We start from the raw sequence: 11572 nt of genomic DNA, 5'->3' as shown, positions 1-11572 counted from the left end.
TCGGGGCAATCGAGGCCCGATCCCGTCGCCCCATCGTCGACCCCCGACGCCACCGTTCGCCATCTCCGCCCTCACCTCGTCGGACGCCTCCTCATTTCCTCCCCGACGGCCTCCTCCTCGCCTCGATGCCAACGCCGCGTCGCCGCTGCCCAGGGCCCTATCGTCGGAGACACCTCGCCGGACACCATCACCTTCGTTCATCCCGCCGCCGGACCTCGTCGCCCCGCCGCACGTCGTCCCCGACATCCTCCACGACCCCCGCTGCCTAGTCCCCTATGACCCCCCTGTGAGCTCACCCTCTCCTCCTCTCTTCCTCGCACGCACTCGCTCATGGCCATGGCCTCCTCCCCGCGGCTCCGATGTCGCCACTGTGACCCTGTTGCTGCCCCCTCGCGCCGTCTAGCGCATGCAACCTCCCTGCCACTACGAGTGCCACCAGCCGCGCTCCCCACTCCTGCTCGTCGCGGCCCGCAACCGACGTCGCTGCTGTTTCCTGCCTCGCCGCCCGCGCACCTCGTCGGCCCCTGCCTCGCACCGGGGCTGCACCGCACCGGCCTCTCCTATCGTGCGCCGGCGCCCCGAGAGGCCACGTCCTCGCCTAGTGCCCCTCCGGCTCCGCCTCCTGCCGTCGCCTTCGGTCGTTACCCATGGCGGCCGGCCGCACATCGGCGCCCCTGCATTCGGGCGGCGCCCAGTGCCCAGCGCTCAGCATCCATTAGCACCCATGCCCGCTAAGGCCCACTGGCCCTATGACAAGTGGGGCCATCCCAGAACGGTTTTATAAAAAAGGAAAGGAATTAAATAAAATAAAGAAAAATAATATAATTAATTAATTAAGATAATTAATTAACTTAATTAATCATGTGAGTTAATCTAATTAAGCATAATTAATTAACCTAATCACTTTAGTTAAATTGAGTAATCCTGTTTAGTTAACTGTGTCGATGACAGACGGGACCCACGCGTCAGTTTGACCCAGTCAACCCCCTGTTGACTGCTGACATCATGCTGACGTCATGTTGACGTCAGCAAACACTATTCTGGATAATGTTAGTTTAAATTAATTAAATAAATTCTAAAAATAATTTAAAAATTTAGAAAATCATATAAAATAAACCGTAGCTCAGATGAAAATACTTTCCACATGAAAGTTGCTCAGAACGACGAGACGAATCCGGATATGCAGCCCGTTCGTCCACTACACATCCCTAACCTATCGAACTTGCAACTTCCCCCTCCGGTTCATCTGTTCGAAAACGCGAAACACCGGGAATACTTTCCCGGATGTTTCCCCCCTTCGCCGGTATCACCTACTACCGCGATTGGGCATGCCTAGCATCACGCTTTGCTTTGTCATGCATCGTCATGCATTTGTTTGCATTGTATTTATTGTTTCTTCCCCCTCTTCTCTCGCTAGACATCGAGACCGACGCCGCTGCTACCCAGTACGACTACGGTGTTGACGACCCCTCCTTCTTGCCAGAGCTTCCAGGCAAGCCCCCCCCTTGATCACTAGATATCGCCTATTCTTGTCTATACTGCTTGCATTAGAGTAGTGTAGCATGTTACTGTTCGGTTACTCCTATTCTGTTGCATAGCCTGTCTTTGTTGCTACAGTCATTGATACCTTACCCGCAATCCTAAATTCCTAGTATAGGATGCTAGTTTACCATTACTGGCCCTACATTCTTGTCAGTCTGCCATGCTATACTATTGGGCCGTGATCACTCGGGAGGTGATCATGGGTATATTCTATACATACATACTATACAGATGGTGACTAAAGTCGGGTTGGCAAGTTGAGTACCCGCAAGTGATTCTGATGTGGGGGCTGGAAGGACAGGTGGCTCCATCCCGGTAGAGGTGGGCCTGGGTTCCCGACGGCCCCCGACTGTTACTTTGTGGCGGAGCGACAGGGCAGGTTGAGACCACCTAGGAGAGAGGTGGGCCTGGCCCTGGTCGACGTTCGCGGTTGCTTCATAATAACACGCTTAACGAGATCTTGGTATTTCATCTGATTTGGCCACTGGCCTATACACACTAACCAACTACGCAGGAAAGATATGGGCACTCGACGTCGTGGTATCAACCGAAGCCTTCGTGACGTCAGCGACTGAGCGGCGCGCGTCGGATTGGAACGTAAGCCTGCTCTTGTATTAAGGGGGCTAGTTCTGCTTCCGGCCGCCCACACAACGTGTAGGTGTGCAATGGGTGATGGGCCCAGACCTCTGCGCGCATAGGATTTAGACCGGTGTGCTGACCTCTCTGTTGTGCCTAGGTGGCGCTGCGACGTGTTGATCTTCCGAGGCCGGGCATGACCTAGGAAAGTGTGTCCGGCCAAATGGGATCGAGCGTGTTGGGTTATGTGGTGCACCCCTGCAGGGAAGTTTATCTATTCGAATAGCCGTGTCCCTCGGTAAAAGGACGACCCGGAGTTGTACCTTAACCTTATGACAATTAGAACCGGATACTTAATAAAACACACCCAGACAAGTTCCACAGACAACCTGGTGATCGCTTTTGCACAGGGCGACAAGGGGAGGATCGTCGGGTAGGATTATGCTATGCGATGCTACTTGGAGGACTTCAATCTACTCTCTTCTACATGCTGCAAGACGGAGGCTGCCAGAAGCGTAGTCTTTGACAGGATTAGCTATCCCCCTCTTATTCTGGCATTCTGCAGTTCAGTCCATCGATATGGCCCTTTACACATATACCCATGCATATGTAGTGTAGTTCCTTGCTTGCGAGTACTTTGGATGAGTACTGACGGTTGCTTTTCTCCCTCTTTTCCCCCTTTCCCTTCTACCTGGTTGTCGCAACCAGATGCTGGAGCCCTGGAGCCAGACGCCACCATCGATGATGATTCCTACTACACTGGAGGTGCCTACTACTACGTGCAGGCCGCTGACGACGACCAGGAGTAGTTTAGGAGGATCCCAGGCAGGAGGCCTGCGCCTCTTTCGATCTGTATCTCAGTTTGTGCTAGCCTTCTTAAGGCAAACTTGTTTAACTTATGTCTGTACTCAGATGTTGTTGCTTCCACTAACTCGTCTATGATCGAGCACTTGTATTCGAGCCCTCGAGGCCCCTGGCTTGTATTATGATGCTTGTATGACTTATTTATGTTTTAGAGTTGTGTTGTGATATCTTCCCGTGAGTTCCTGATCTTGATCGTACACGTTCGCGTGCATGATTAGTGTACGATTGAATCGGGGGCGTCACAGGTTGTAAATAAATAAGCAGATATCCCCATAACAAGTCGAATATTGCGTCGGAGTCTTTTTCAGACTGAAGTTTTATAGGTATATAGATTTACTATGGAAGACTGTAAACTGGAAATCAAGCTGGTTTCTTCATTGATTGCTCCTGTTTTAGAATTCATATCGTGCTCTTCCACAAAGAGGCAACCCATATTATTGTGTCTTGAACTCTTGATCTAATGAGGGCTAGCTTCTATGTTATGCATGTTTTATTCCTTAATGACACTTGAAAGACACTTGGCGCCTAAGATTATTGTATTGAACAAAATCCTTATTTGTTTGGAACCATTAAGAAACTGGATTGACTTTAACATAATCAAATTTGAATCTTTAGTTATGTTTGTCCTACCTATTCGCAACCGGTCCACACTCTCAATCTTTATGTTATGTTTATTACGTTCTAAGATGTGCATGTGCAAAACCTTACAGTTCTGTTGTTGATCAGAGGGTAGGTTTTCCTCAAGGACACGTGGGTTGGCAAGGAGCACCACAAAGCCCCTCTCCATACATTGTCAAGAAGATTTTGCGGTTGGAGATACCAACAGATACTTACCCTAATGTACGTTCATTCATGCTTGCAAGTGTTCTATTAGTATGGAATCATTATTTACTCTGCTTGCCATACTTGTTCAGTTCAATTTTATTGGCCGTCTTCTTGGGCCAAGGGGAAACTTGTTGAAGAGGATTGAAGCCACTACGGGTTGTCGTGTTTTTATCAGAGGGAAGGGCTCAATTAAAGATCCTGGGAAGGTAAACATAATTCATGTCTGGAACCTCACTCTGGAACCCTGTAGATATATACATATATTCCAATCTGAATTTAGATGTTTTATTTAGCATGTACTAGCTAGCTTGTGATTCCATATGCCGCAAACTGTAACTAATTTCGATCGCCTCCAGGAACCTACCACGCGCGCCGAGGTGAGGGCCTCGTGGACTCCGTCCATCGCCGCAAGCCGACGACCCCGCCGCTTGGCCGAGAACCTCGTGATGTATCAATTATTTCTCAGCTTGGCGCATGCATTACGGCAGTACGCCGCGCGCAGTTTCCTTGGATTCTATTCCATCTCCTCTCGTCCGCTTCCTCTAATTGTGAGTTTTGGCTGTAATGCGTTTTACAGATTCCCATCTACTGTACTTCCTATGTAGTGCATATCCCGTTCCTCCTTTTATAGGCTTCTCAAATCATTCGTTCGTTCGTGCTGGCCATCCTCCTACATCTGTCTGTCTCGCTCTCCGATTGATTAATCGTGTTCATTGGGATTTAAAAAGAGGAACATGGATTTTTGTTGGTGACTTGTAAGCAACAACAAGATCTTGCAATTTCTAATTTTCTAGCCATCCACGTAAGTACAGATCAGGTACCTTGTTCCCTGCCTTGCTTTTCATTTTTTATTTAATCAGTAGTGTTCATAATTTCATCTGTCATATGTGTTGTTTGCTACTTCCATGCCTTGCTCCTGTAATTAGCAAGACTGCTCCTAATTTGACAGTTTTTAGAATAGATACAACTTCTTCGAATTACGAGGAATTAGCTTTAGTTATTGTTAAAAACCCAGAATTAGCTTTAGTTAATGTTAAAAAAACAAGTGAAAATTTTAGGATGATAACAATTTGAGTGGGCATGAAAGTGTACCTTGTTTACCTAATATTCGAAATATAAGTGTCGATGACAAGATCACAAGAGCGAGCAACTTTTACCTTTATTGTCTATGATCCTGTTTTTTCGATAGCTCACATGTTTGCAACATAGGTTATAGTGTACGGAGTATCTTTTGGCAAGAAAATGGTAATATGAATGCTCACATGTTTATGTGGCATTAGGGCCCCTTTGTGTTACCTAGCCCAGGGCCCCTGAAATCTCAGGACCGGCCCTGCACTATGTTATCCTCCCCGCTGCACCATTTCTCTTTCGGTTGGGAGAGTAGTTCTTGACATTGCCACATGTTTGATCAGGCGAGTACCTCGGGGCAGAGCCCGTGCTGCCGTACCTGAGCCCCTACATGCGCGGCGAGAACCTGCTCGTCGGCGCCAACTTCGCGTCCACCGGCGTCGACATCCTCAACGACACAGGCGTTCAATTTGTAAGCTCCACGCGCAAGCACGCACACATGCTCGAATCATGTATACGTATCTACAATAATGCAATGGAGATGACAATAATGTTGTATGTGTGTGTGTGCAGGTGAACAACATCAGGATCGCGCAGCTGCTGCAGAACTTCCAGGACTACCAGTAGAGGCTGGCGGCGTACGTCGGCGAGGACGCGGCGAGTGAGCGCATGAGCCAGTCGCTGGTGCTCATCACGCTTGGTGGCAACGACTTTGTCAACAACTACTTCCTGGTGCCCTTCTCCGCTAGGTCCCAGTAGTTCAAGATCCACGGCTAGATCCTCTTCATCATCTTCGAGTACAAGAAAGTCCTCGCGGTAATAATAATTAACCTCTTCTCTTACTTACCACTAATCAATTCCCAAACATGCATAATTTTTGCTCCAAAACATAATTGCATTTGTAAAACATGATTAGCATTCAAGGTGAAAAATTGCCAGGACGTTTTTTGTCTTCTATTTTGTCAGTATGGTGCACAAGAGTGGTAGGCCTAAAATTCCCAAAATTAGACAGGGAAATGAAATGTTTGCTGCATGCCGGCTAGAACAGTAGTGGAAAGAGATGAGTCTGTAGACTGCCTGCCCGCCTGCCTGCCTGATATGATGGTGAGAGAGATGGTGGTAGCACCGGTGAAGTCATTTTTGTAGTGGAGTCATTTTTGGGTGGTATGTTCAGCAAGCAATAAACTGACACGCGGCCTGTAGTGTTCTGCACGCCGAAATCAGAAGCACACACTGTTTCTGGTAAGAGTTGGCCCATGAAGCAAGAAACGATTTTATTCATGGTTGATACTTGATACCCACTTTCAGTAACTGTCTGAGACATCTTCACTACGGAGGCCTAACCCTAATGAGCTATTGCAATATATTATGCAGTACCCTAATTGTTCATTACTAAATTCTAACTGCTTGAATTCTGATTTTCATATACATCTTAATATTTCAGTGGAGTTTTCTACATTGCAGGGTGATATGGATGAAGGAAAAGAGGCCAGCAATGCTGAGCTAAACAATTCAGGGAGGTATTGGATTGGCCTCTGTAGAAACTATGGTAAAGGTAACTTGAGAGTGCACTTTAGGTCTTCATTACATTTCTAAAATGGTTGCTTATAAGTTTATCTATCCTATTGAGTAAATCTCAATCTCTCGTGGTTGGGATAAACTTTCTCATAATGCATTCATCTATATATGTGAGAGAGCTAAATTTCTCAGTGTCGGAGAAAGAAGGTTTGAATATTATTTTCTTCACATGTGATCTTATTTTCATTGACGCAATACTAACTAATCTATCCAGCCCATTTGTTCAAAATAGACGAAGGTGAATACTCGGGTAACAATTTGTTGAGCAAACCATTCCAATAATCCTATTTGTTTCAGGCATAGCTAGAGTGTACTACAACAGAAGAGTTTCTTGTGTGTTGATATTTGGAAATCTGCACTCACCTAAATAATGAGCTCATGCACCTGTTTATCCACCACATGTATCCTGATTATCAAAACAAAGATACTCGGATGCTTGACAATATTGTTACTGAGTCTAGAAATCTTGTTACTGTGACTGTCCACCACAGGCCACCATTCTTTGACTTTGATTGTTACTGAGTCTATATGGTTCTAAAAAATAATATCATGTGAGAAATCTTGCTAGCTGAACGAGGTTCCTCGAAATAGATTACATGCTGAAGCTTAGAAGTAAGCAATTAAAGTGCATATGTACTTGTAGACAGAACACGTTCTTGATATCTTTGATTTTAAATTGTAAAGGTATTCTCATTTCTATGCCACTTAGTCATCTGCTATGCATTACTTGGCTTCGTGCTCTGTTGGTGCTTTTCTTGATTACGAAAAGGGTAGAACAGAGTGTTGGCATTCGCTGCTTTATAGCATATTTTTAATACGATTTTGGATATTTTGTTTCCGTACTGTACCTTAGTTTGGGACTTATTTTGCAGGCACCTAATCTTGGGCCCCTAGAAGAAGGAAACTCAACATGTGTGGTTCTCATTAGAGGCAACCAGACCGTTGTTGAAAATATTGATGATTCCTGTTGTGTATTCTCAAGGAATGGTCAGGTTTAGTACTGTAAGTATTTTCTTGTTAAATATATTTGGGTGGTGCCCAAAATGCAGAGGTGAAAAGCAAGAAACATAAAACTACCTCTGAAGAAAAGTTCACCACGCCTCCCAGAATGTCTCCCTGCTTAGTTGAATGGAAGTTTAATGATATTTAGTTTAAGTGGAAAATTGATCAAATTAGATCATCTAACCTTTGTAAACTAGGCAACTGAATCATCTCATCTCGACAAAGTTCAGTACATGGTGAAGATATTAGAGTTTGACTAATTCTCTTGAAAAATGAATCACCTCTCACCTCTCAACTTGCATCGCGGGGCTAACAAAATATAGGTACATGGTGAAGCCAAGTGACACTCTTATTTTTCTTTCATACAGGACCGTTGCGGTGCGTAGAAGAAAGGTGCCACTTTCACTTAGTTCTCTCAGTTCTAAGTTGGGACTGCAAAAATTTGAGGATTTCCCCACATGTGAGTTGCCTTGATTAGTTTTGGCTTAGTTAGTGAAATGAACTAGAAGTAACTTCTGAATTTGTTTGACTTTGGACTTGCAAGAGACCTGAAGTTTCTGCTTCTAGCATTTCTCTTCTGTAAGCAGCATGGCAAACCCGGTTTCAAAGTAAAGACCCGAGGAAGAATGTAGATTGATCACTGTGATTTCAAGTCCTTCAGGTGATTGATCACTGTGGTAATTCATTCTTTTGTCAAAATTTGATTACAATTGGGGTTGGAGGGAAGCAACAAAATTCCTATCCTATAATAGACGTTTTTGGTGTGTGACTTGATAGTTGTTCAGGTCGATACAAAATTTCATTCATGTGGTTTTTTAAGGCATTTGAATTTAACATTGTTTTTATGTTTGTCTAAGAGCTGGAGATGTTAAGACTTGAGACAGATATATACAGGGCCACAGGGGCCTACAAGATCCAATTCATGTTAGTTACCTATAACTCTGTACCTAAATGCATCTTTCATAATGTTATTTCTGTAATTTATAGAAGTAAACAAATTCCTTACAGGTTTGATGGTTCGTCAAAATAAACAAGTAGTATTGATGGGTAAAGGTGGGTACTGATTTAGTGTGAACAAGTCTGCATGTTTTAGAACTTCTGTATTTTCTGAGTTTTCTTCCTTCATGGATTTTTCCGAGCTTATGTATTTTTTGAGTTTTAGCAAGCTGAAAATATGGTGCTTATTCAGAAATGTTGGCATATAAATATCATGCGCTTGCATATGTAGTATCCAGAGAAAAATGATATGCAATGATGAATCCTGACAATCTACAGACACATCACTATATTTTGTTCACTTGCTTGCTATTTCTGGACTATTATTGATGGAGCAGCAGAAGAGGCTTTTAGTGTTATAATATATGTTCGACTTATAAATTCAATAGCTGAACAAAACTTTCAAAAAAATTACTTTGACTGACTAAAGTATGGACATATATATCGTGTGTTATCGTTTCTTCTTTTTCTTCACTTAACTACATGTGAAGCTGAAGCTGAGCCAATGTGCTTTTCCAGAAGAAAGCTGAGGCACATCAATCAAACGCCAACTCACCTGCTATTGGCACTAAATGAGGAAGGAAAAAGAACATTATCCATGAAGGCTTGAGATACACAAACAGGCAACTGAGTTTGGGAAAGGTGGTTGTCACCTTGATGCACACCATGGTGCCCTTGTCTACTCTCTGTCTTCTTCCTTGGACAGGTATTTTATTTCAAGCTTTGGTAAGTGGTCCGTACTGACAAATGAAATATGCAGAAAAAGATACTTATGTTGTTTTGTTCTTGCAGACACCTTATTTACTCATAGTAGGTTCTCTCGTACCATTATTCGGTGGAGCTGTACTAGCATCTTTGACTGAAGTTTCTTTCAACTGGTTAGTTATAATCTTCCCATTTCTGAAATTTCAAAGTCAAATGATTGGGGAATGCATCACACTATCCATTAGTTCAGTCAAGCTCACAATATTGGCAATTGAGTTAAGTCTTATATTTATATGCCTATAACACTCAAAACTTTCTAAAATGAGAAGTGATGTGTTAATTTTTGAAGAGACTGTGATTATGTTACAAGCATACACATCACTGGCAATGCGAAAAAAACTAATAATACCTTTTCCTGTTATTTTAGCTAAAATAATGGAGCACATTTTATTTTATTTTATTTGCAATCTTAAGCCTTGGTTGTACTTCAGTCTCTGGCAATTGGTTTATTTCTTATGGTCAATTTTGGAGCAGATGATGGATTGTTGGTTGTAGTGATTTGATATTTTAATGACTATTCATATCAATGATTATGCTTGGCCCCATGAGGAACACATGAAGAAGAAACAATTGTGAGATAGGGAGGAGAATAGAAAGATGACGAGGAGATGCATTTATCTACCACATCACAAGCATGAAATATCATCACATGTCAATTGTCTATGACTCCCATATCATATAAATAGAAATCCTATATTTTTGTTTCTTGTGAAGTTGGTTCACTTTATTCCCTTCCTGTTAGAGTTGATGCTTGAGATCTGGGGCCTAAACAATTTGTGACCATAGACTGCTCAGAGTTGTCCTATTTGATCTTCAAGTGCAACCCTTCCATTGTTCTATTGCATCTCCGAGCCATATTAGCATACATTTCTAATCAACAATGGACTACCGGATTTACTTCATGTCAGTTGTTACTATCTCTTAGAAATTCTTTCTGCATTCATCATATAAGCAATTAAATTCACTATCAGCGAAGTTCACTGCAAGTTTGCTGCACAATTTTTATTTGATAGATACACATGAGATTATTATTTTTCTTTACGTTTGTTGAATATATGAATTATTCATTTGAGAACAGAGACAAAACATGACAAGAAAGGGGAAGAACTAACCTACATGGAGCTTGGTCAAGGTCGCCGCTCATGTTTGATGGCATTGTTTCTGGTTCCACTGACGTTGTCGATGCCTGTTACCTATGGCCCCGTTGCTGCTTTCCTCGGTAGGGCGTGGTCCATCTGCCACTGCGTGCAGACAATAGAATTTAGGCCAGCAATTGTCGCTTATCTACGCTACAGATCGACCCATAGATAGGGAAAGGAAGCGATGACGGGTGGGGAGAGGAGCCGGGGGACGTGTTGTGACGGGACAAGAGGCGCAGTGGCAGGGAGAGAAGCTGAAGACTATGCCATGTGAGTTGCTGAAGCTGTGCCTTATGCGGTGGGGATAAAGGATGTGTGATATGCTTGTGTGGTGAGAAGCGAGGAGTGGCTTTTCCTTTTTGTGGGAGGCTGTTCATATTTGTCTATTCTATTTTTATATTCAAGATACATACAATTATTTATCATCATTATAATCGAGATAATAAATATTTATTTATTTCATTAATGTGTTGAGTTATTTTGTTTTTGATTTTAATACGCTCTCATGGAATGATAAAAAATTGGTTCATCCAATTTACAAGTTGAATACTCTATGTTTGCATGTTCTTACATTTTCATGTGAAATCTTCATGCTAACTGTATGAAGTACTCATGCAGGATGGTTACAAGTCAACGAAGATTTTTTTACTATAATTGCTCAAGTACTGTGCGAAGGAAGCTGAAGACAATATTCCTGATATTTTAGGAGATGCAAGTGAAGAGGAATAATGAAAATACATTGCATCAAGTACATTTTTCGATTGTTACTGTAAATTTTTTCTATACATGTGAAATTGGAAGTGCCTTATGCTTATGTATGCAATAAAAAAAATTAAAAGGCCCGTGGCAACGCACGGGGATTGTACTAGTAAAGATAAAGATAAAGATGTGCTAGAATTTGTAAAGAAATTGCCACCAGAGATTGACACTCATCCTCATCTAGTCGTTGTGAGGCCCTCCCCCTCCTGCATGCTTCCCGCTCGAAACGGTTAGCGCCGCTCCAGAGCGTCAGTGCCGCATTCATGGCCAGTCAGATCAGACGTGCCCACTCACTGGTGTCGGCATTAAAGTGACGCGTCAGCTGAGAGAGCGCCGTTCGTGCCGCTTCCTGCTGCGGGCGATTGTTGCCCGTTCAAACGACATGATGGTCGCCTGTCCGCCAGTCTGCCTCCCACATTGATGGCACGCGGTTGCCGAGGCATCTCCTTCGCGCCACC

General features: G+C 43.4%; 1 protein-coding gene across 1 annotated transcript in view; it reads left to right on the top strand.

The window, feature by feature from the left end:
• The window catches only part of LOC119341862, a 22182-nt gene extending 11034 nt beyond the window's left edge, over nt 1–11148 (top strand). The window contains exons 4-18 of the mRNA XM_037613712.1: nt 3709–3822; nt 3897–4013; nt 4164–4355; nt 4439–4624; nt 5220–5347; nt 5449–5691; nt 6340–6430; nt 7326–7455; nt 7824–7915; nt 8000–8116; nt 8313–8379; nt 8464–8508; nt 8971–9157; nt 9244–9329; nt 10974–11148. Coding sequence (XP_037469609.1) covers nt 3709–3822; nt 3897–4013; nt 4164–4355; nt 4439–4507 — 492 coding nt within the window. The 3' untranslated portion in view covers nt 4508–4624; nt 5220–5347; nt 5449–5691; ... (7 more) ...; nt 9244–9329; nt 10974–11148. The remainder of the gene's footprint in view (nt 1–3708; nt 3823–3896; nt 4014–4163; nt 4356–4438; nt 4625–5219; nt 5348–5448; nt 5692–6339; nt 6431–7325; nt 7456–7823; nt 7916–7999; nt 8117–8312; nt 8380–8463; nt 8509–8970; nt 9158–9243; nt 9330–10973) is intronic.
• The last annotated feature ends 424 nt before the right edge of the window (nt 11149–11572 follow it).

This window comes from Triticum dicoccoides, chromosome 7B (assembly GCF_002162155.2).
Source record: "Triticum dicoccoides isolate Atlit2015 ecotype Zavitan chromosome 7B, WEW_v2.0, whole genome shotgun sequence".
Classification (NCBI taxonomy): domain Eukaryota; kingdom Viridiplantae; phylum Streptophyta; class Magnoliopsida; order Poales; family Poaceae; genus Triticum; species Triticum dicoccoides.
Note: the sequence above shows the minus strand (reverse complement) of the source record. Positions and strands in the feature narration are given on the sequence as shown.